Source organism: Cavia porcellus, unplaced genomic scaffold (assembly GCF_034190915.1).
Source record: "Cavia porcellus strain 051 isolate PalLab524CR breed Dunkin Hartley unplaced genomic scaffold, mCavPor4.1 scaffold_24, whole genome shotgun sequence".
Classification (NCBI taxonomy): Eukaryota; Metazoa; Chordata; class Mammalia; order Rodentia; family Caviidae; genus Cavia; species Cavia porcellus.
In genome coordinates this window covers 14,608,238-14,634,078 of record NW_026947507.1, presented here as the reverse complement: position 1 = coordinate 14,634,078, position 25,841 = coordinate 14,608,238, and the positions used below count along the sequence as shown (strand labels likewise).

Below are 25,841 nucleotides of genomic sequence, written 5' to 3'. Positions count from 1 at the left end.
TGTTTATGATAATCTTACTAAAACAAAAACCAGGTTTAATGATGACTTACTTACCGTATACAAGATTATCATAAAGCATGTGAACTTTTATTGCCAATCCTTCAGTCTTCTCCATTGTTGAATTTTTTAGACTTTTGATCAAAGATGAAAAGGCAGCTTGTTATATTTTTAATCTGATCATATCTAAATAAGAAAAACTCTGGGTTTCTCCGTGCTACCTGGGGTGGTGATGTCAGGGTCACAGGAGAGGGCTGCAGTGTTGTTGTGGAAACAACCCCGGATTTGGAGGCAAAGTGCACCTGTGTTCACATGCCAACTGCACCTCTTCAGGGTGCATGACCCTGCCTCAAGGATCATCCTTTGTCCTTAAAGTATAACTCCTAATGCCTTCCCAAAAAGGTTTCTGTGGAGCGTAAAAGTAATACCAATACAGAGTAAGTTACTATACAATTATTAAAATAGCAGGGAAGGATCTTAAGAGATTGTCTAATGGTCTAGCTACCCCATGGTGGCCCATGGCTGTAATTGCATCTACTCCATAGGCTGAGGCAGGAGGATCACATGTTTGAGCTCAGCCGGCGTAATTCAGTAAGACCCTGTGTTAGTAATGGCAAACTCTTAGAACTTTCAGTGATAACAAACAGCCAGCTGTGGCATAGGTTCCCCACCACTGTCCTGTGTCAATAATAAAACTTTGAAATTTGATGGAGTTTATTTAACTCCATAGTAAAAAGCTTCCATAGCATTTGTGAGGGCCTGGGTTCTGTCTCTAGCACCAGAAAAAGTAAGAATGGGGGCGGGGGGGAGATTATCTAATGCTTTAAGTAAAATATGTAAATTTTACCTTTATATCCCAAACTACCAAGCTCATCAAACTTCTTCTTAATCGAGAAAATTGAACAAATGTGGAAAACATGACCCATTTGAATATAATGTATATACTAGGTAGTTTTCATCAACTCTGTGAATGTGTACCTGTCAGTCAGGAACTTTTTTCTAACATATATGTTAGCAAAAGAGAGAAGCTTGAAGGGTCAAAGAACAGAGAAGGACACAATCCTATTTATGACCACTAACACAGTTTTCCTTGTCGCTGTGCCCAGTATGACTTTGTGGAACTCCTGGATGGCAGCAGGTTAATTGCAAGAGAGCAGCGAAACCTGGTGGAGGCTGAAAGAGCTGGTCGGCAGGCGAGATCCATCAGTCTCCACGAAGCTGGCTTCATCCAGTACTTAGATTCTGGGATTTGGCATCTGGCTTTTTACAATGATGGGAAAAATGCAGAGCAAGTGTCTTTTAATACCATTGTTATAGGTAAGAACACTCTTCAAAGCATCTTTCCCAGACTACAGCCTAAACACTGCGTTGAATAGAAACTAAATTATTCTTACCAATTTTGAGTGATTCCCGGGGTGTTAAAGCCCAAGTAAAATATGAGAGATATGTTTAAATTGTTCATTTGTGAGTATATGACAAACCTCAAAACCCAGAAAAAAAATGCTATTTGAAATTAATTTGGGGAGAGGAGAGTCAGTTGAAAACATTTCAAAAACCTGCATTTGAAGTGGGACTATTTTCCTTTCCAATTTGAATAATGTAGTATAAATGAATGGATTTTTTTGTTCTGGAGAAAGCCGTCAAGTTCCTTCAACACTGGCTAAGATGATCAAAGGGACAGATTATCTTTCACAACAGGCAGGCTCTCCAACAAGTGTTTGTTATCTTTCCTCCAGAGTCTGTAGTGGAATGCCCTCGGAATTGCCATGGAAATGGAGAGTGTGTTTCTGGAACTTGCCATTGTTTTCCAGGATTTCTGGGTCCGGATTGTTCAAGAGGTATGCCAGTTAGATTCTTTCCTTAATCCGATATAAATAAGCTGTAGAAACACACATAATTCAGAAAACTACTAACACAGGAAAGAAAAGGGGAAGACTTGGCATATTACTTGTTCTACCAATGCGTATTTCCTTTCAGAACCTCGGTGGAAAATGTGGCTCTTAATTCTTCTGTCGTGTTTTATTTCACAGCAGCCTGTCCAGTGCTATGTAGTGGCAATGGGCAGTACTCCAAGGGCCGCTGCCTCTGTTTTAGTGGCTGGAAGGGCACTGAGTGTGATGTGCCGACTACACAGTGTATTGACCCGCAGTGTGGGGGTCGTGGGATTTGTATCATGGGCTCCTGTGCTTGCAACTCAGGATACAAAGGAGAAAATTGTGAAGAAGGTAAACATGTCAATATTTACCGAAGTCTATTGTAGTCTTCATAAAGAAACAGATTATAACGGTAGTCTTTAGTTTGGCAGATGAATCTCTCTTTTCATATGCTTCCTTTGAAACTAATTTTGATTTCCATACTTATGATGGTATTTAAAAACATTTTAATTAATAAAAAGACCAAATATCAAGAGCCTTTTTGTCCTTTTTTCAGTAGCATGAATAATTCTCTTTTTTTTTATTCAGAAATTAGGCAAACATTTGTGCTGTGAAACCAGCAGTGCCTGTTGATCATTTTCTTTTTTACAGTTTTTCACATTGATACCAGCTTCTAAATCTAGCATTTTGACATTTCTAGAAAGCAACAATAACTGAACATGATAGGCTAATGAAAAAAGCACATCATGGATGTGTTCCATAACTATGTGTAATGATGAGAGTCTAGATACTATACTGTAAAGTGCAGTTAAATTGTTTTTTCAAAAAGCAAAGGAAGCACCATTTCCATTCTTCAATCAAATTGATTTTATTGATCTGCACTCACAAAACAATGCAATTAAATCTCTGGAATTAAATTTTCAGGCCATTGACCCTACAAGTGTAAAGTTTTATTGAGTCAAATTGCGAAATTAAATCTCATCATCTAAAGCACATTAAAGCGAATTAAGGATAGGAAGTATGCAACTCATTTATTTCTCAAACAATTTGAAGATCCCATGTAGCTGTCAGTGCTCAGTGGTCATGAATTAGGTCAACTGATACAGATTTTGTTCTAGAAAAGGCTGTACTTATTATTCTGATTTACAGAACAGACAGCAATAATCTGAAATTCCAACAGCATATTTGTGTCATTCATCAAAATTACAAATCCTTCCAAGCATCTTAGTTACCTAAATGGCATTGCACTGGTTCTTCATGCTTTATTGTATTACAACTCTCACATTTTTCAGAAACAAGTCCTTGATAATGGAAGATATTTGGTGATCAAAAATATACATATAAATTAGGTTAGGATTTAATTATTTATTCTAAATGTACTATGCTATCTGCCAGGTTTAATAAAATTGTTCTCTTTCCTTGACATTAGCTGATTGTCTAGACCCTGGATGCTCTAACCATGGTGTGTGTATCCATGGGGAATGTCACTGTAACCCAGGATGGGGTGGTAGCAACTGTGAAATACTGAAGACCATGTGTCCAGACCAGTGCTCTGGTCATGGAACGTATCTCCAAGAAAGCGGCTCCTGTACTTGTGACCCTAACTGGACTGGCCCAGACTGTTCCAATGGTGAGATTAATAACTGCAGTACAATAAAATGCTTACTGTGTTATTTAACTAAATATTATGACATCTTAGTTAAACACATTTATTTGACTTTGTACAAATTGTAACAAAGATTGTTTATAGATGTAATGTTAAAAGTAATGAGATGCAGTTGTCTTAAATGAAGAGGAAGAATATAGGCTTAACCAATTTGGTACTAAAATTTCCATTTAAATATTGTTGGGATGAAAAATCTTTCATTTCCATAAATATTCTGTCTTCTTAATTCTTATTTTACAGAACTAGCCTCTCTGTAGGCCTGTATAAAGCTTGGGGTTTTATATAGGGAAGACTCAAAAAAGATTATTTGGCAACATAAAGCTAAGCATGATCACAGTAAAGTCATGCACAATACAAATATATAATGATCCAACATTGAATTTTTAATTATAACATCATAATAGAAATGGCAAGTAGTAATTTTACTCAGCCAGCCAGGTTGTTATTGAGCACTATATGCATGGCATTGTGATAGGCTCTGGAGGAATAAAATAATCATGAATCATTCTTGCCCTTAATAACAGTGGCTTTCAGATTTTTGACCATGGGCTACTGTCATAAATATATTTTTTAAACTGTGTGAACCTACTCAAACACATACTAAATGAAATGGACATTTTATAAAGTAGTAGGCACTATTTTTAAAGTGTCTTTATTTTCAAGTGCCGGTTGCAACTTACGAACTAATTCCATGTTACTTTCACATGTTAGTTACACAGGTTGAGAAAATTCTATTCTAACAACTAGAGATCAGTTTAATTTTGAAGATAATGTTTAATGTGTATAGCATAGTTAGAAACCAATATTGTTATACGTAGTGTTGTATAGGATAATAAGCCAAATCCACTGAGCATTCAGAGGAGTGATGCCCTTGATGAACACCACAGGTTTTCAAGGAGGCTCTTCTTGACATTTCTTGCCTTCATGTAAACATGACCACCTGAAAGAGATAAGTTTTGACTGGGGAACAATTAGAAAGTACTTGAGAGCATGAGCTGTGAAGTCACTACATGGGTTCCTACTCAGGTGCAGCGATAAGCAGCCTCTGGCAAATGACTATAATATGGCTTCGTTTACTCATTGTATGTTCAATAAACATTCTTTAGAGAACCTGCAGGAATTTGTGTATTAACATGTATGGGGTACATAGTAAAATAAATAAATATGATACAATATTTTGATAAATTCTAAGTATATTTTCGGTCACTACTATTAACAATGATACAACTCAGAGAAATATGTACACAAAATCATAGAGGAAAAAAAGGAACAGTTGAGGCAAAAATTAGGTTGGGCTGCATTATGGGATTGCAGCTTGGAAATGATACTTTAGACAATAACGAACTGGCTAATGTGCTCATGAATATGAGTAGCATTTTAGGAGAAGTGTCATGTAGCTGATGTCAGAGCAGTAATAGTGAGACTTTGAATGCTAGAAGACAAACGAGGGAACTTTCTAGACATGTGAGACTGAGAGCATGAATGAGTTTTAAATTAATAAAACTGAAAAAGATACCTATGAACACATTTTAAAGGAGAAATACGTAGCACTTGCTGTAAAAATAAAGTAGAGAAGTCTGTGAAAAGAGTTGTAAATCTGAAAGAAAACTGTGGTTGCGATTTGTAACTGAATAAGAAGAGGAAATCAGGAAAAGTGGTGCTGATTGCAAGTGTGCTGGGATAAGTTCTGTATGGCCATGCGAACTAAGCAAAAGCAAATAGTGTAAAAAAGAGGAAGAACAGGGACTAGAAGAACTGGAGAAGAAAAAGGGAGGATGAGTGAAAGGGAAGAGAATTGAAAGAAAAAGTACAGATTTTACTAGCGGTGTTGAGCAAGCAAGAGCATCGTGCATAAATCTTAGACTCCTCCGAGCCACACTGATGGTGCTGTTTTCTAAAGTGGTAAAGAATGTGAACGTCAATGCCTGGGGTCCACTCTTAGACCACTCAGCCTCTAGCTGAATGTCAGGCAATATACTTAACTTCTCTCTACTTCAGCCTTTTTCTGTAAAATGGAGTTAATAATATATCACTTTATACAATTGTGGTAAAGATTAAATGAGTTAATATGTGAAAAAAAATTAGAATTGTGCTTTTCATACAATAAGTACTAAATAAGTGTTAAGTTATAGCAGTAACCATTCTACTGTAATAAAATCAGCATGGTACTGCCAAAAAAACAGACCTGAGGATCAAGGAATAGAAGATACAGACACAACTATAAACACACTCAGCCACCTAATCTTTGATAAAGGAGCCAAACACATTCACTGGAAGAAAGGTAGTCTCCTTAATAAATGGTGCTGGAAAAACTGACTGTCCACATGGCGAAGACTTACACTAGACTCCTTGTCTATCACCATGTACTGAAGTAAAGTCAAAATTTATTAAAGATCTGCATATTAAAATAGAAATACTAAATCTACTAGAAGACAATGTAGATAGAAATTTTGAAGACAGAGGAGTAGACAGAGAGTTCATGAATAAAAACCAGACTGCACAAGAAGTACTTCAAAGAATCAACAACTGGGATCTCCTTCTGCTGGAAGTTTTTGCACATCAAAAGAAATCACCAGTGTGGGGAAAAGACAACCTACAGAATGGGAAAAAAAATCTTAACCAATTGTCCCTCTGAGAAAGGATTTATATCCAGAACATATAAAGAAGGGCCATGTTCAATAAACATTCTTTAGAGACCCTGCAGTAGTATAAGTGCCTGCCTGGCAAGTACAAGGTCGTGAGTTCGAAAAAAAAAAAAAAAAAAAAAAACAGAACATATGAGGAATTTTTAAAAATCAGACCTACCAAATTTAAAGACCCAATTCAAACATGGGCATCTGAGATGAACATGTACTTCTCAGATGAAGAAATAAAAATGATAAATAAATATATGAAAAAATGTTTAACATCACTGATCATTCAAGAAATACAAATTAAAACAACACTGAGATCCCATCTCACTCCAAAAAGAATGATTATCATCAAGAAATCAACCAATAATAGATGCTGGAGGGGCTGTGTGGAAAAAGGAACCCTTCTCTACTGTTGATAGAAGTGTAGACTGGTACAATCACTGTGAAAATCGGTATAGAGATTCCTCAAAAAACTAGGATTAGAGGTCTCATTTGATACCACTATCCCCTTCTGGATGTTTCCCAAAAGAATTGAAAGCATCATATGCACCTATGTTTATAGCAGCACAGTTTGTAATAGCTAAATCTTGAGAACAACTCAAATGCCCATCAACTGCAGAATGGATTTTTTTTTAAATGTGGCATGTTTTTTACCATGGACACTACTCAGTTATAAAGAAGGATAAACTCGAAGCTTTTGTAGGTAAAGGGATGTAACTTGAGACCATACTCATAAGTGAAATAAATCAGCCTCACATGTGTAAAGATCGTATTGTCTCCCTAGTATAAAAACTGAAAGAGTAAAGATTCCAAATGTAAAATAGATACTGTGAAAATGGAAAGAGAAGAAACTGCTCAAAAAGAAAGAATGGGGAAAGGAGATAAATGGAAAAGAAGAAAAATAAAGAAATGAAAAGATTTTACATACATGATAGATAAATATATTACTAATCTCTGTTAGCTCATCAAAAAAGAACAGTTTGTGATTTCACTGTTTGATCATTTTTTCATGTCTATATGTTGTACTCTGAGCAACTACTTTGAAGATAACAATATGCAATATATTAACCATCTCTTGTTTTGAAATTCTATATCATTATTTTATCCTTTTTTTCATTTTAAAATAAAAAAGAAGTAGCCATTAATAGAAGTATCACTGTTAATAGAAGTAGTGTTGATAGTAACAGTAATAAATAGGGTAAGACTAGTTGTAATTTGTCTTACTTAATTCTTCACTAATTCAGAGGAACTTCCACATAAAAGTATTAACTGGTTATACTTCCACAAATGTGAAGTTCATGTAATGCAAATTATGTCATTCATTAGTATGATATAATGGTAAAACAAAATAAAATATTTCCATCTCATTCACATGTTTTTTGTGGAGAGAAGGGAGTAGTCATTTGTATAAATTGTGCTGTCCTGGCATTTTGAGTGGATAATATCTCTGCCACCCCATGACTCAATATCAGCGTGACACACAAAATGATTACATATTTAGATTTAGTTTTAATTGTGCTGATAAAATTACTATATTAGTTGAAAATCTGTTTTGCTTATAGACCAAATTTTACTTGTTTAGTAATAATAAGTGAAGGTCTTTGTTCTTTTTTTTTTTTTTTTTTATCGGTACTGGGGATCGAACTCACGACTGCCTGCTTGCAAGGCAGGTGCTTATGCCGCTGAGCTAAATCCCCAGCCCCAGGTCTTTGTTCTATTATTCTTTATATCCTTGATGCAAAAAAGGAACTTGGAATATATTAAAACTTCCACTATGTAGAGCTGAGTGAGTATAGTACTCTTCTTTTGAAGAAAGTAATTAAGTACAGAAAAATTCTTTGTTGAACTTTGCTATTAACATATTCATATGGGGCCATAATTCTTGTGTTTCGCTGCTGGGCAGCTTGAACCACCAGTGGTACAGGCCTGACTATCCCATTGGGCAGCTTTTTATTAACTTTATTAGCAAAAGGACGGATAAAAGTGATTAGATCTGTTTATATCACCAGAGGTGCAAGCCCCCAATGGGACAGTCATGCATACACAGCCCATGAGTGGTTCGGCCTGCGGGAGCAGATTAATTACAAAAAGAAAGCTTGCATAGAGTTAATAGTAAAAATATTAAATATGGTTACATTCACTTTTTTAAAATACTTGACCTCATGTGCTTCTGATTATCTGACATCTATACAGTTTTCCTTAAAAACTTATAAAAGGGTTGTTAATTTACAAGTGTGGCTTAAAGTTTATTAGCAGTATAATTCTGATGTTCTAACTAAATGAATCCTAAAGGAAAACACTTTCACTAGCTACTGCTTTTGTTGCTGTGGAAATAACCTTCAGATATCTAAATTCAATAAAAGAGTAAATTTTCCACCTGAAGAAACATTTGGTTAAGCAGCCTGAAGAGAAGAAATGAATTATTTCTCTCAGAAAGTTTATACGTTTGAAAGCAACAGAGCTTTCCTCTATCTTCATCAGCCGTTTGTCCATTAATTAGCCCTTCAATTCCACTTCAATTAAATTAACTCTAATTAATAAGTTCATTACAAAGATTGACGCACCTTGCTCAAAGCTAGTGTGCTAAACACTGATAAACACCTTCACCCTAATGAAAAATTGATTAGATTGAATAAAAGGGTGCCTCAGAAAGAAGCGTCTCTCTTCTGGAGCTGAGTTGATGTTATGTTGCTCTGAAGTTAATCAAACCATCTTGGACTTCTTAATCAAAAATTTAATTCAAATGGAAAATACACCACAGAACAAAAAAGTAAAAAAGGAAGGAAGAAAAAACTTTACATAGTATTCTCTCCTGGGTGTTGTTTATTTAAAAACTTAGAATTTTCATAATGCTTGATACAATAGTGTTTAAAGTTAATCCTGTGAAATAGAAAATTACAGTGCCCAAGAAATGGTATTTGGGGAACAAATGGAGAAGATAGAAGCACGTGTGGCTACCTAAAGTTACTATATTTTGATTTAGAGAAAAATGCTGTAGTATATTTTCTGTTTGCTAGAAACTATGTCAAAGTTGTTATTGTAAGACATTTTTATTTTTGAAAGAAAACAAAAATGAAAGAATAGTCATATAGTCTTAGAACAAAGAGTATAGATAACTTATAGTTAACTTTACATATGAAGAATAAGAAATTAAATATTTTTAACATTTCCTTTCTCGCCCTCTCTGCCTCTCTCAGCCGGATCTAGTTACAGCTTCTAAGACAGCTTCAAGAAAAAAAATTCAAATGTCTTTTTTTTTAACTTAACTTGGTGTTGTAGTTTTTGCAGTTATTTGGCCATTTTCAGTAATTCCAGTTGTTAAACAAATGACAGTCAGTAGTTTTATGTATTATTAAACTGGTTTTCAGCTGTGTGAGCTAAGCAATTTGTGTCAGCAGTACAATTTACTAAATAGAAATAACTATTTAATCAGCATTTTTGCATGTCAGAAGCAGGCTAATGTACTTTCTATGTGGGTTTTTCTTAATGAAAATTTTTTAATGTTTAAAATTAAACAGTGGCTTTGAAATAATCCCTTTTCAATTCTTGATAAATGTGTGAAACCCAAGACTTACGAGACCCGGGATACTTAGCCACTGAACGATTTCATTAATTTGGTATGTGTGTATGTTTTCTTGGCTGCCAAGGAATACTTTCCAGAATATTTATATATAAATATGGCTACTGTACAGGTATTTTATGTATAAAATATCTTTATGTATAAAGTAAGAAATTATTTCTAATAAAATTGTCTCACATATTTTATGCAGCATTACAGCCACATATAAAATTGAGTAATGGGTAAGGAAGTAAAATGTTATGATTCAAAATTCCTACTAGCCAATGCTGAAGTTCTTTGTGTGTAAGCACTTCTGATTTCTTTTTCAGCGATTCTGTTCTTTACCTTAATACATGTGAATTAAGAGGTGGCGTTTTAATCCCTCGTCTCACCACCCCCCACTGTTCTTTCTTGCTCTGCTTCCTCTCTGTCTCATACAGAAATCTGTTCCGTGGACTGTGGCTCCCATGGTGTCTGCATGGGCGGCACTTGCCGCTGTGAGGAAGGCTGGACAGGTCCGGCTTGCAATCAGAGAGCTTGCCACCCTCGCTGCGCGGAGCACGGCACCTGCAAGGACGGCAAATGCGAGTGCAGCCAGGGCTGGAATGGAGAGCACTGCACCATCGGTAGGTGCCCTGCACTGATTGGTTGGTTGATTGATTGATTGATTCATTCATTGACTGGTGCTGGGGATGGAACCCAGGGCCTTTTGCACACTAGGCAAGTGCTCTACCACCGGGCTACACCCCAGCCCTTAACTCTACTTTTGTGCCTATCCTCGGTCTGTTGTAAAAGAAATCAAATTGTTGGCTATTTTAAACTTGGATAAAGCTTGTTTGTTCACAGTGGTTTTTACTTGTCTTCCTTAAAAAGAAACATTTTGCTTTTTTATTTATGACTGTCATTTTATAATGGCAGTTCACTTCTTTTAGGACAGCTATCATCAGTAAAAAACACAGAAACTGTTTCATTTTTTGTGATGACCATAAGAATGGACTCACATAAGGAAACTTTAATGTCTGATTTATAACAGACTTGCACTGACTGTTACTTCTTACTGTTCCATATTGTCATTACTTTCCAGAATATTTATATATATTTTTACTCTCAAAATTCAAAAAAGGTTTCAAATATATGGCCTTCTTGACCTCTATAGATTCCAGAATCACACATCTTACATGTGTTGATATGTCTCTACAAATGATGTGTGAATTTTTATGATTTTATTTGGCAGTATCACTAGAAATAAAGTAGACTAAAACTTGCCTGATAGTTCTTAAATCTGTATGCTTAACACTTTAAAACATGATAACATTCTTGAACATATATAAATAAAATAATCAAATGAGTATTTGAGAAAAAAAAGTTTTAGACAAAAGACAGTTTCATAAAATGTTTCACAAGGTATAAAGTATATAGGACATATATAATGTCATATTTTCAAGACATTCAAAGTCGATGCTTTTACTATTCAAGAAAATATTCACTTAAAAAAAACAAGCCGGATATGGTGACACACAGGCTGAGGCAGTAGGATCACAAGTTCGAGGTCAGTCTGGGCTACCTAGTGAGTTCAAAGCCAGCCTGAACTCTACGGCAAGACCCTGTCTCAAAAAACTAAACCATAAAATGTGTAAGTAGTATATTTTAACCTCAATTCAGTGAAAGTATACAGCACAAATTTTAAATGAAAACATTTTTACAAAAATTTCAGAATTTGAGGTACAATGTTTTTCTGTACTGTTTTATGTCCTTAGGCTAAAATTTGATAAGGCTGTTGGGGGTGTTCAATGGTTTTATTCTTCTAGTATATCTGTAAATATTATATATTTCACTGTTGTGATTAAAGTAGTTAGGGAAACTGAAATTTTGTTATGAGAAAATTGAAATCACATACATCTTATAAAATTATCACAATTATGTAGTTTTTTTATAATCTTACTGACATCCTTGGCTTCTGTTTCAAGGGTCCTGCCACCACTCCTACTAGGGTGACCATGGGACTCAAAGGTGTTTGGGTTTCTGACTGTTTTATGAGTGATCAGGAAAGAAAACGCACATCAGGTAGAGACAGGAGAAGTTCGTGCACAGGCCTCCTTTGGTTTTTCCCTCCCATTCTGAGCGGTCCCATGGAGCCTGCTCCTTTCTCCAGCAGTGAAACTCATCAACATTGGGGCAATATTTTTGACAAGGAGAGCCCAATAGAGACCATCTTCTGTCCACCACAATCACAAAAATTCCACATTCTCAGAAGAAGAAAAGTTCAGTGCTCCAGGTGGGCAAGAGAACCTCATCAGCAGAGGAAACAGATTTTCAGACCAGACAAGGGGCACCACTTCCTGCAAGAAGGTGCTAAGCTGAGGCTTACCTACACAATGCCCTGAGGGGACTCTTGTTCCACGTGAGCTCACTGCCTGCATCTGAGGACAAGTTAGTTTTTACTGAAGTCACCCACAAAGGCATACATTCTCAGCACTTCCAGGGCACCTGTGCCCACAGTTAAGATGCCTTTCCCGTCTTCTACACTGAGAGAGGCTTCATAGGGCAATGGCAACATAATGTTTATGTGAAGTACATAAGGCAGAAAGAAACTCAGTGAGCAGGACTTACATATCTTTATGCAGCCATTCAAAGTCAGTGCAGTATCCATATCACTAACCAGCTGCATGCCCCAAAATCTCAGAATGCCCCCATATCAAAGGCAGAGCCAGAAAAAGAATTCTTAAAATTTGTGAACTCATCATAAATTAATTCTAGCTGGGGAGGAGAATATTTCTATGAATCCAGGAAGTACAAGATACACGTGTATATGTAACTTTGGAAATCAAGAAATGTATGGGAAAGTTATTCATATTTAACTCACCAACCGAGAGCTACTCAAAAAACCTTTCTATTGTTAGGTCTTCAGTAGACTTTAGCAATATTATGTGGTTGATAGTTTCCCATAGATGAGTGTTATTCTTGAACAACTTTCTAGTTGTTTGGGAACAGATTGGATTTTTGTTAGTAGCAGGTCTTTTTATTATAATTTAGTGAATCTTGCTGTGCTTGCTTATAATTCCACTTTATATTGTTTACATTAATTTTGTTGCTATAATACCTGCTTTTTTAACTTTTATGTACATATGTGCAGTTCATAATGATTACATACACTGTGAGGAATTGGTACATGTACGTAACACATTTCAACTCCCTTCTTTTTCCTCTCTCCTTCCATTCCCCTTTTATTTTTCTAGCATAAGATTCATTTATGTATAAGACCTTATAAAGTCAATTATCATATTTATAGATTGAAAACCAGACTAACAGGTCAAAAAAGTTATAAAACATGTAAGACAATTGTACTAAGTCAAAATATACTTTTAGATACATCGTCTGCACTGGATTATATCTTTTTCTTCTTGATCTTTAGTTCTCGTCTTTTCTTTCGAACTTTACCTACACACACACACACACACACACACACACACACAAGTGACTTTTTCATATAAGAAAAAATGTGAAATTTCAGTTCATTTGTCTGAGTTACTTAAAATTATGGTCTCAAAGTGCATCCATTTTTCTACAGATAACTTGTTTATCATTTTAATGGCAGAGTTGTACTCCATTAAAAATAAATTTGGATGTGAAACGTTCAAAAGGTGCAGAAACCCTTTAAATCCTTGTGTTGCTACTTTAGACCAGTAGAATTAATTATTCCAGATTTTGGTATACAGATTCAATTGCCTTTGCCTATTTAACTCACTGCCTGTGTAACTGTCCACAAGGGACCATTTGTGAGCCACTGATGAAACAACCAGAAAACTCTGGTATGTTTTTTCTTTTGGGAAGGTTACTGTTCTGTGTATTTCCTCTGAGTTTCAACGCTTACGTATCTGCCTGGAAGAAGTGCCACTTTATAAAAGAATACTCAAAATCAACAAGATTCTTTTTTGTCTTTCTACATATTAAATATCATCTCATTGAACACAAACAAGGAGGATAATTCAAAGAGAGGTGTAGAAAAAAATTAAACAGCCAATAGGAGCAAAGAATAGTTTTCATTACTCATCTATCTTCATAAACTCAGCGCATGCTTTCATAAAACCTAGGCATGTTGATATTAAAATAGATTATTAATTTATAGTACTCATTGAAGCCTCTCTCCACTTGAAAGGATTCCATCCTAATACTTTTGTTAATATATTCATATTTTCCTCCTGTTATGAATCATGAGTTCAACAAATTAAGCACATTCATCTGCAGATTCATTTTCATTCATTTGGGAAGTTACTAGATTTAGTTGCTTTGAGAAGTTACTAACATGGGAATTCTCTTTCTCAATCTCATTTAAGTTTTTAGTTTTCTTATGGCAAGGAATCCTCTTCACTCTTTTAGATCACTTGGGATCTATTTTGTAAGATACTATGCTTAGCATTCCTTGCTTACTTTGTTTTTATTCATTGATTCCTTTTCCTGTTAAGCAGTTGTTACCAGAGCCCTAGGCCAACAGCCTGACTCTGGGGATCCTTTCAAGAACTGTTGTGTTAGGGTTGGGGGATTAGAAAATCCTAATGATGAAAAGAAAAAAAAAGGTGGAGTGTATTGTGGTATTTTTCTCCTGGTAATGTCTCAAACACCGAGCTGTTTATAGAGCTACATTGATTTTCATATACTTTCAGACAATTCAAATGGAAAGAAATGCTAATTCCTCTAAGCTACAAAGACCGGCTATTTGTTTTTATTTTAATTCTTTCATATCTTGAGAAACAGGATCATTAGTGATCACAAAGATGTACTTTACTCACACAAAAGTTAGACATATTGTACTCAGCATACCTCTGTTAAATACCCGAGACACTCTGGCTTTGGAGATGCTGGAGATTAGAAATTGAAAATAAAGTACACACAGCTGGGGAGTTATCTACTAAAGAATATTTGAGAAAAGAGGATCAAAGCTTTCACCAATATGGACAAGGTTAGGAGGTGAAAGAAAAGTATTTTTGGTCATTAAATTACAAAAATAAACTAGGCATGGTGGCTTATGCCTGTAATCCCACATTGTAGGAGGCTAAGGCAGAAAGATCACAAATGTGAGACCAGTCTAGGCAATTTAGCGGCTTAGTGAGATCTTGCCTCAAATAAAGTAATGTAGCTCATTGTGAAGGCCTGGGTTCAATCCCCAGTACGGGGGGGGGGGGGTGACAATTTTAGAGAAAAAGTTGATTATTATAAATGCTTCATTTAGATTACAAGGCTCAGTATTATTTGTAACTTCAGTAATGTTGCCAAAATACAAATCATATTAATAACACAGCAGTATGGAATTTTAAAAACATTTTTATCATTTGATCGAAATGTTATTTATAATTCCTCCAGAACAAGTAAATGTGAGGCACTACATTATACCTACAATGATTGTTCTGGGAGACGGTCAGCTTCACCTCAGTCCGTGAGGTGTACGAAGCCGGTCACAAATGCCACACTACCTGACTTGCATTCAGAAACAAGATCCACACAGGCACACCTTGAGTTTACATGGTTAGATGTTATTGTGATGAGATAAATTGTACTTGCAAATTAGTTAAGACCTCTGTCAGTTTCTACCACACTGGCATTGTATTGATTGTGGACAGTGGACACTTGATACTTCCACTAGCATTTAGTTTATATTTAATGGGATATGGTTAGGAGGTGAAAAATCATTTCTTCTGTGGTTGGTATTGATAGCTATACAGGAATATCTCCTGACTTTCCTAGTGATACAAATGTGATAGGATCACAGTATATGAAGAAGTGACTTTGTTGTATGGAACTGTGGCACAAAAGGAATTAGGTTTTGAAGAAGAAACAAGATTCAATGTATAGAGAAATAGAATTCTTCTTGTCATCAGATACAAGTTTTCTCCCAACAGAATATACTTAATGATGGAACTTATGACTTAATGTGCATGTCATTTTTTGCCTTTTGATGAATATTTCTCTACTGGGGAATTTATTCTTAGATTTGTATGATATAAGTCCAATATTGGAAATCATGAAGTTTATGAGTGCATGAAATCATGTGTTGTATACCAATGAATCATAAAAAGCAACCAAAAAAAGATCTCTTGTTTATATGGTGTTACATATTGACAAAAACAACAGAAAACTCAAAGTATTTTATTATGAAAATGTTACAAGAGAGTAGTTAATAGGTGGTATTGGTTCAAAGAGCAAGATCCATTTACAGAATAAAAAATTCCCAAACTTAATAGAAATGCTAAATATTTATGTGACTTTTACCAATAAAAAGTATTGAAGTCAAATATAACTTTTCTAAACTATTAATAATGAAAAACATATTACAGTATCACACAAAATAAAAACTCAATTGTTTCTCTCTACTCCATAAAGAATACCACAAAATCGTTGTTTTGCAAGAAAGCAAAGAAAAAGCATTGCCCCAGAATATAGGAAAAGTGTTTATTAGAAACATGTTAGGCACTAAATGAATTTTAAGTTTCCTCACTTTTCTGATATTTGCGACATTTATCAGCTTAAAAATCCTACTTAGTTGTGATTTTTCTCATTCTAAATAGCTTTTACTGAACTGGTGCTTTTCTTTTTTTTTTTTTTTTTAAGAAGACTTCTCCTCCAAATTACAGAAGTTTCAAACCTCTCAAAAAATGACTCTGCCTTGGTCCCAGTTCTATCACTTAATATCTACTCAATATAGGGAATTATTTGAATCAACCAGCAAACATTAGTAGTCTCAATGTGAGACTTAAGTTTGATTATATGTTTCTATCATTTTTTAGTTTCAAAAACTGCCAAGGCTTTTTATCATTTGATTTCCACTAGCTTTTACAAAAATCCATATCCCAGGGGCTGGGGGTTTAGCTCAGTGGCATAAGTACCTGCCTTGCAAGCAGGTGGTCATGAGTTCGATCCCCGGTACCAATAAAAATGAAAAAAGACAAAAAAAAAAAAAAAAAATCCATATCCCATAAAGCTTCATTTGTGGAACTCCATGAACTTTTTGTGAAATGTGTTGCAACTTTGGCTCTGTACTATTCCACCTTTCCTTATCTCTTATCCTGTCTCCAGAAGTCCCCACTGCATCTTCCAATCAGAAAAAATCTTGAAAACTTTTGCCCTCCTGCTGTGTGTACTGTGCACACCTATAATCCTAGCACTCAGCACGAGTTTGAAGCCAGCCTGGGCTACGTAGTGAGTACAAGGCCAACCTGAACTACATAGCAAGATCCTGTCTCCATAAATAAATATATAAGCATATAAATAATCACTGTTTTTTGTACCTGTAAGTATAGTTCCAAGAGTCATCCTGCTAAATATTATTTAGCATGCGTGTCGTAAGTTCTATCATTAATGCCAAGTTATTTGGAGAATTTATTTCCCAATAAGTAATTTCCTAGGACATTGGTATTTTTTAATTCCTAAAAATATCACTAAATGTAGGCATAAATAACTTTTACCGTTGATATGAGGAATTTGAGTCTTGTTTTGTGAGGCAGTAGCAAAAGCATCATCAGCTAACATTGTATGAGAATTTTAAATCAGATGGCAGCTGTGCTGCACAGAAATAAATTTTTGTGACAGGTAGATTGCTTATAAAACTACAGAGTCTGCCAAAAAATGTATACACACTTCAGGAAAAGAAAAATAATAAATGTCTGTAGATAACAGCCACCACTGTGAGCACCTTTTGTAACCATAGAGGCCAAAGGTAACATATTAATTTCATGATGTCTCAATAAATGTAGTATTAAAAGATTTATACAAGTTTTTCTTTTCCTGAAGTGTATAAATTTTTTAGCAGACTCTAAATGTGTTCTATACTTTAGAAAGAGTTTTGTTGTTATTTTGTTTTTGTTTTGGCTTTGGTTTTATAATTTCCAAAGCTCAATTCTGAATATAGGTAATTGTCTTGTGGGTAAGTATATCTGGATTTAACATATTTTTTTTATGTAAGGAATTTATACCTAGCACATGAGAATGAGAATTCTGAGACCTTTAGAAGAAATTTGTTCACATACTTAGAGTAATATGATAAGTGGATTCTGTATTATGATGGTTGTGTTCAGATTTTGAGAGACATTCTCCTGTGCTATAACTTGGTGCCCAGTAGCTACAACCTAAATGAAGTTTTTTCCTACCGCTTTACTGTAAGTCCATCTTTTGAAGCAGTTGTGTTTAGAAAGAATGGAAGGTTAAATCCACTGTGCCTTTTCTCAGATAGGAACAGTATATAATAAAATACTGATGATTTACGGTTTTTTTATTACTTAGGTTTCAATTAAAATATGCCTGATTTCTTTAGATTTGTAAACCTCATTTCTTCCTGTCATACTGTCTTGCATATATTTTCCACCAGAAACTTAAGGGTTTTTGTTGTTATTGTTACTGTCGTTGTTATTACTGTTTTTATAATTTTACTTATGGATGCCAGGAGGGATGGCACAGACGTGTAATCAGAGCTACTCAGAAGGCTGTGGTAAAAGGACCCTAAGTTTGAGGCCAACTTTGACAACTTAGTGAGGCTATGTTTCAAAATATTTTTTGTACAGATGTCTGGGGTTGAACTTCAGTACTCTGGGTTCAGGCCCCAGCATCCTCCACCAAAAAAAGTTAATTCAGGATACATTGTTTGATATAGGAATGATCTGTGTCCTATAAAGGTTTAGTAATTCCTGTCAGTGTTAAAATGACAATAGACAGATGCACAGGAAAAACAGCATACAAATTTATTAACGTGCAAGTGCACAGTAGTCATACAAGGTATGAAAACTCAGGGTCAGATGGCTAAAACTTAAATAGCATTGTAAACTACGGAGTGACTATGGGCTTAGCATTTCTGAGGGGTGATAGCAACAGCAGGAAATACGAGCCCAAGGTCTCCAAAGGAAAGTAGTAACCATGGGAAATAATGAAAAGAAATTTCCAAAAAGCAAATGCCATATGGCTGTGTAGATATAGCCTCTCAGATAACAGCGCTCTCAAGAATAAACAGTTGCTAATGGCAAAGTCTCTATGGCCAAGCTGTCAGATCTTTGGTCTCCTTTCCTGTGAGTTCATCTTCTGGGTGTAATGAAATGTGAGGGAGGGTCCACATCACCTACACTCCCCCTGAAGAAATTTCTCTTAGTTAGATGAGGTAGTATCAGAGAAAGCCCCTGCCCAAAGTTGGGGAATGTGAAAAAGAGGGATAAAAGGTCAGAGTAACCTTGGTTCTCTTTTTATTCAAAGCTCTAAGCATACTGTAGCACTGCACTTGACGTTTCAAACAGTCAATTAAGTTGTATGTCAAATTTATATTGTTTTATTAAAATTTTTTCCATTTTGTTCCTTTACTAATATACTGGAGTATATTTTTCAATTTAGAACACTTCATTGATTTGCATCTTTTAAAAGCCATTTAAGATCTTAATTACTGCCCAAACCTACTATAAAGAAGGTATTAAAGCTCAATTGACTGGATATACAATTTAACCAGAAATAAAGATGAAAAATGTTCACTTCAATTCTTGCCAAGTTCATCAGAAGCCTTTATTGAGAAGGTGAAGTTCAAAGTATCTAGGAGTGAAACCAGGTGCAAAAATAATGATTTCAGCTATTTTACAATATTAGCAAGGAAGATAAAAATTATAACTAGTGCCAGATTATAAAATTGCCACATTCTTCCTAAAACTTTTATCAGCTAACTGTAGTATACCAGGCACTAAGGAAAGTTTTTTAATGTGAATTTTAAGTAATTTTTTATATGCTGAGATTTTTATTATCCTAATGGACTAAATAGAACTTTGTGTTCAGTTTACTGTAAGGTTGGAAGAATTAGCCTACAAATTTAAGAAATATGATTACTCCTTCCCATAATCGTACTATAGTATTTTTTTCAATGCCAGAATTTATCTTTATCTCTGAATATACAAGTCAGAAACGGCCTCTTTTCATCTTCAAAACAGTTCCTTTCTACCTGTTTTTGAAATACAGGTTTCATTTTGGTGTTGATCCATACAAAAGCCATGGCTCCCCTTTCCCTTTTTATTTACTATATTCACAGATTATGCTGTGACTACTGCTAAATTTTTTCTCTTCCTTATGATAGATTCAATGACCCTCTCCTGTTTGAGTGCCTCCTTAATGAAGCTAGGAAAGAGCTATCTAAAATATAACTATCATTTCTGGGATTTAATAGGCATGTGCCTTGGATAAATTAAGGCGCAGTCAAAAGAAGTCCATAAATATGAAACGTTGCCAGCTGCTTTTTCATTAAACTCCTTTGGTTGGATAAAATTAGTAAATAATTATGTTGGTGAGGAATCTACTATATCCAAATGTGGTATAATGCCTTCCTTTAACAACAGCTTAATTTTTTCCAATACATCAAATTAGTTTTTAGGGAAATCTACATTGCAAATTGGCCGATTTGCATTAAAACTATGCTTACTTGTTCTGATTTGTCAACACCTCCTTTTTTTAAAAAAGTCTTTAACATTAAGCATGGGTGGATAAGACCATCTGTTTATGGAGCTCGCCTGCAGCTCCATCACTTAACACATGAGTCAGGTTACAGCTGTTTAATTGTTATGGTGCTGAATGATTATCATTCTATCCAAAATTAATATTTATATATGTATGCATAGAAAGCATGTGGTTAAACGTAACTGATCTAATTGTGAGTTAATGGCATTAGGTATGCGTTAATTAGTCCCCATATGAACAATGAGGTGTAAAATAATGCTTTTCACATATAGTCCAACTCTTGGCTTTTAAGATGAATCCCCAACAGTGATTATAATGTATGTAAGTAATTCAGTTCAAATATATTGGTATAAGGAAAAAATTATTATATAGCAGCTATAAAATTGCAAAGGGAAAGATTTCTATGTGGTTATTTTACATCCCTTAATTCTTTTCCTGCCTCTAAAATCCTCTGCACTGGAACCAGTGTGAGCACAAGCCACACAGTTAATGTGTAGATATGCACCTATGCCTGCATAGCGTGTGTCACTCACAGCTCCTGAAGAAACCTCCCAGCTAAAGGCAGGCTTCCTTCTGTAGTTACAAGTGGTGGCACACTAACTTAACAGTATTCTGCTGTGAAAGTTAGCAGTGTGTATTCCATCTGCTCAGTACATTCCATAATGAAAAATAGAATAAAAATTCCCAATAAAATCACAATATAAGAAAAAGATACGCATGTGAAATGTGATATTTAAATGTTTTAGTTTTCAAATAGGTACTGTAAAAATGACTCGCATTTCTGAACTTATAAGCAGATTAGATGGGGGTTTTTTCCTTTAGAAAATGTGAATTTACCTTGCTCAAATGAAATTACTAATGAAGAAACACAAAATATTGAACAAGAATGTATGATGTAGGTGTTTATTCCATAAATCTGTATCATATGTTAATTTAGAATTGTGCAACTAAACTAGCAGAGATGTTTGAGTGACGAGGAAGAAAATTTCTTCCAGACACAAAACTGGAGTTATTCCCACTCAAAAATCTACCTACAAAAGTAGTACATATAAACAGTGTTCACCAAATTGAGAATATTTGGGGGACAGAGCTTGAGAGAGTTTATACTGGCAGTGTTAGAACAGAGTGGTTCTCATGGTTTATGAAAACAAATCTTTGACACCATCGTGTTTCTTTGCTTAAAGTCAGACTTCCTTTTCTTAGGGTCTCTTAAAAGATCAATTGCCTCACAAGCCTGTCCTTTCTAGAGCAGTAGCAAGATAATTAATAATGCCTAGTATTTAGTGAGTGTTTCCTATATAATGCATAGTGCTCTAGATAGATTACTTTATTTAATCCTCACATAAAATGAAACAAGTAGAAGCTATAAAATCTCCATTGAGTAAACAAAAGCTCAGAGAGGTTACATAACTCTTCTATGAGTGTGGTTAGTATACAACCAGAACCAGCATCCAAACCTGCATGAGCAGCCAAGCATGGTGGTATATGCCCATAATCCCAGGCTGAGATGGAAGGGTTACCATGAGTTCAAGGCAACCCTCAGCTCCATAGTGAATTCAAGGCCAAACTGGACTACATAGTGAGACCAAGTCTCCAAAACACAAAAACAAACCCAAATGAAACCCTTCCCGAACTCATGCTTTAAAGACTAAATTATGCTGCCTCCTAAATTATTTTAATGGTTCTTACATGCATGTGTATAGTGAATTGCATGAAAATTAATTTCTCTGTGATAACAATTGGTATATATACAATAACTGTGATAACTTTTGTAACAAAAGTTGAGTTGTGTAGAAACATAAAATAATGATGCCAGTAATATCTCAATAACAGAGTGCCACTTTTTATCTCATTCAGGAAAAATTTGAATTACAGTAGTTGACAGAAGTCAAAGTTTATAATAATTATAATAACAGTTTGAGGAAAATTAATGAATTCTGTAAAGGATTTAAAGAAGTTGTAAACTATTTATTGAAAACTCTGTGTACCTCCTTCCAAAATTTGAATTTATGTCCAGTTTTTCTGTTAGCTGAAAGTCACTGAAAAATAATTGTAAAAATTGATAGATTATATGCATCACCAGTATTAGTTTAAGAAAAAAAAAGCCAAGAAAGGAATAGTTCCCAATATATGTGGTAAATATTTGTGCAAACTCTCTCTCACCCACAAATACAGAAAAATTATTTTCTGTCACATCACCTTTGAAAAGAACCACTTATCTGCTATTTTCATAAAATAAATTATAGTTTTCTTGCTAAGTGAAAAACGTTATTCAGTGTTTTTACTACTTTCTATATATCAAGAAAACTGACACCAAAAAGGCCCATTATATTTTACATACTTATTTATGTCTTATCCTATAAAATTTTCTTAAATAGTAATAGATAAAAGTAAAAACTGTGATTTAGAAATTATACCAATTGTTATCAACCAAATCAGTAGTCATTGTTATGATTTACTATCATGGAATTGTTAAAACTACAGAAACACTATTGTCATTGTTTGAAAATCTCAAATATCATAGTCTTTTAACATAAAAATATTAGGCATATATGCAGATGCACACAAAATACACATGTATCTACCTGTATAGTAGAGATTTATTTATTTATTTACTTACTTACTTACTTACTTATTCAGTTAGTGCTGAGGCTGAAACTCAGGGTCATGGGTACACCAAGCTTGTACTCTTATCACTGAGTTGTATTGCCATGTTTATAATTTGTATTTGTTGTTAACAGCTGTCTCTGGCTAGTGTCATTTCTAAATGAGAATACTAATAATATAATTGATCTTCTTTAAAGCTACAAAATCCTAAAATATGACCTTTATTATTCAATAAACTCAAACAAGAAGTAAAAACCAAGAGACATGTGTTAGTAACATGTTTAAATGTGTGGTCCCCTGGATGAAATCATGCCATATGTACAGGCTGTTATAAAACTCATACATCAGATGCTGAACAATACTTAGTGATTTTGTGCAGGTTGTACACATGCCTAAATCACTGAATCTACTGTCTGTAATTTGGGTGCACCTCTGTTATTCCATTGTGAATGTATAGCCCAAAAGAAAAGAAAATATAAACCGAAGTAAAATACCAAATACTATTGTGTACAAAGCATTGCAATTTATAATGGTACTTTTTCAATAATGCTGATGTTATAAGATGTGGTTTATCTCCAAGCACCTTTTCCAAGTAATCTGGGTTCTTCTGGACTGTTTAAATCAGGAAAAAAAAAAAAAACTATTTTTGCTCTTTTGGAATATCTTGGTGTAAATAATGTTCCAAACTGAAATATGGTGTTTTACTTAGATAGATGCATATAGGAAGTAGTATATTTATACAGATAATTTTTACACCAAATTTGCTAACCAAACAAAGAATAAAATATGCAAATTTTTGAACACAATTTATTTGAAGTGGTTTTTTAAAAGTATTGAGGGAGGCAAGTGCTCCTTAAGAAACCACATATTGTGCGCTCACAGTTTTTCTTTATTGACACTATCTCACTTACTGTTGTTAAAATTCAAATTAATTGACTTTCTTAAATGGGACAGAATATTTTAAATGTTCTACTCTATGAATGAAAATTCTTTGTGAGGAAGACTATACTTTAGGGGACCTGAGTAAAGTTTTAAGATTACAAAATTATTTTATGTGTTTAAGTTATGTCACTGTCATAACCCTTTGTGATATAGTATTCAGTAATAAAACAGTACAATGAGTACCAATTAAGTAACATCAAATCAATGGGTATGCAGCGTTCGTGCTGATTTAAACAGCTGCTGATTGCAATAAATGGGTTTAATATGTACTCATTTGCAGACGGTAACTATTCTGTCATCTTACAAGGACTGGAACATGAATAATCTAGGAATGATATTTACTTACAACTTTAATGAGATACTAATGTGAATCATTTGTTAAAGTCTGTGTTATAAAATAGTATGGAAGCACAATGCTAAGTAAAAACCTGTCGTCCACTCCAACGACTGTGCAATAATAGTCATAGGGAAGTATAGGTCTTTATTTTGTTATGTACTCATCCGGTTGAATTATTCTTTTCTGAAGTTGGGCCTCTCAGATTTTATTGTTGTAATTAAACTGAGAAATATTTCCAGCATTATAGACTCTGTGTTATTTGCCTGTGTCTACATCATACCCGGCAGTTAGTTCAATAGCCCAGTGAAAATACTGTGCTGTTTAATATGCTCCAGCCAAGCACATTGTTGACAGCAGAACAGTGTGAATAGTTCAGAACCGTACACGTCAGCAACTATGTATACACAAACCACTTTTATTTTCCCTTGTGAGCTTCTTAGTGTGTATATAACCAACTTGGTTTGCTTTTGTTTCTGCTCAGTGTTTATAAGAATCAGTTTGCCAGTGAAAGGAAAGCAAATTTAGAATTAATGTTATTCCTTGTAGACTTTCAGATATCCCAGTTCTTCCCCCCAAACAGCAAGCTCATATACTCCTTTGGCCCATTTATTAATGAGCAGCCTTCTTTGGAACAATTGTTCAGCAGATATTTCTTGTATAACATTTATGCATCAATTCAGCTGCTCCTGTTCTTTGTTTTTGTTGTTGTTGTTAATTCACTTGTTTTTATTTTTTCTGATTTTATCTCTAATTTTACTTTCCTGCCCACTATTTTTCCAAAGTTTGGGCTTTAAAACATGGTTTTAAACAACAGTTCTGATCATAAGCTTTCTTTGGTTTATTTCAAATATTCTTAGGAATGCAGTAAGGTTAACAGCTTAATATTTCAAATTAGTTTGCATTTTAATCTTTATAATTTCTTGCTATCATTGCAAATGTTAAACTGAGAATTTTTACTTTTTTATATAATTTTTCCTTCAAGTAAATTCCTTGACCAATCCAAAATCAGATGATGCTTCTAGTTGCCTACATGTGCATAGTCCTGGTTTTTCTGAGCTATCAGCATAACTCATTTATTAAGAACGTGGCTTTGGCATCTGCCACATTTTTGTCTTAGGGAAATTATTTATTTTCTTAAACCTTGATTTCTTTATTTATTTATGAAATGGGGAAGACATCACTAGTACCTATTACCACATAGGAAGGTGAAAATTCTATGAGCTGATTAATGCTTCGCATAGTCTTCACACGTAGGGGAACAGTTGATAGCAGTTCCTAGTAATATTGGAATGCAGTTTGGTTAGATGGGTTAGGGTGAGGAGACAGGAACACAGGGGTGAAAGAGGGGGGAAATACTATCAGTGAGTATTGCCCACTTTTACTTTTTTCTGCAAAGGTAAGATGTCAGAGAATTTCTTCAGCAACTGTAAACACATGTAGAAGTACCATCATGTAAAGCACATTTGGTTATTTTGTGTAACAATATTACACCTCCCCTGGGAACCCGGCAGTAGGAAAGCAGTGATGAGCACACCCATGGGGTTCGGGGTTCCAGGGGGAAGATTTATACATTAAGTCACATAGGCCTATAAATTTTATTAAAGCTGTATATTTCCTCTCTTTTTTCTTCCTTTTTTAAAGCCATGTATTTTTGTGGTACCTCTCAGCTATGGTGAATTGAGCAAACCTAATCCTTGATTCTTCTTTTGTGTGTACCTGAGGTAAATACTGTGAGACTTCAACCATAAGAAATATTCATGGA

At 34.6% G+C, this 25,841-nt stretch overlaps 1 protein-coding gene across 21 annotated transcripts in view; it reads left to right on the top strand.

Annotated features, from left to right (window-relative positions):
• The window catches only part of Tenm3 (teneurin transmembrane protein 3), a 2,467,413-nt gene that overhangs the window by 2,356,047 nt on the left and 85,525 nt on the right, over nucleotides 1-25,841 (top strand). For 20 of the 21 annotated variants that reach the window (XM_063234707.1, XM_063234699.1, XM_063234714.1 and 17 more), the window contains 5 exons: nucleotides 1,104-1,314; nucleotides 1,734-1,835; nucleotides 2,028-2,222; nucleotides 3,301-3,501; nucleotides 10,170-10,355. In XM_063234707.1, coding sequence (XP_063090777.1) covers nucleotides 1,104-1,314; nucleotides 1,734-1,835; nucleotides 2,028-2,222; nucleotides 3,301-3,501; nucleotides 10,170-10,355 — 895 coding nt within the window. The remainder of the gene's footprint in view (nucleotides 1-1,103; nucleotides 1,315-1,733; nucleotides 1,836-2,027; nucleotides 2,223-3,300; nucleotides 3,502-10,169; nucleotides 10,356-25,841) is intronic. The other variant, XM_063234704.1, reaches the window with a different exon arrangement.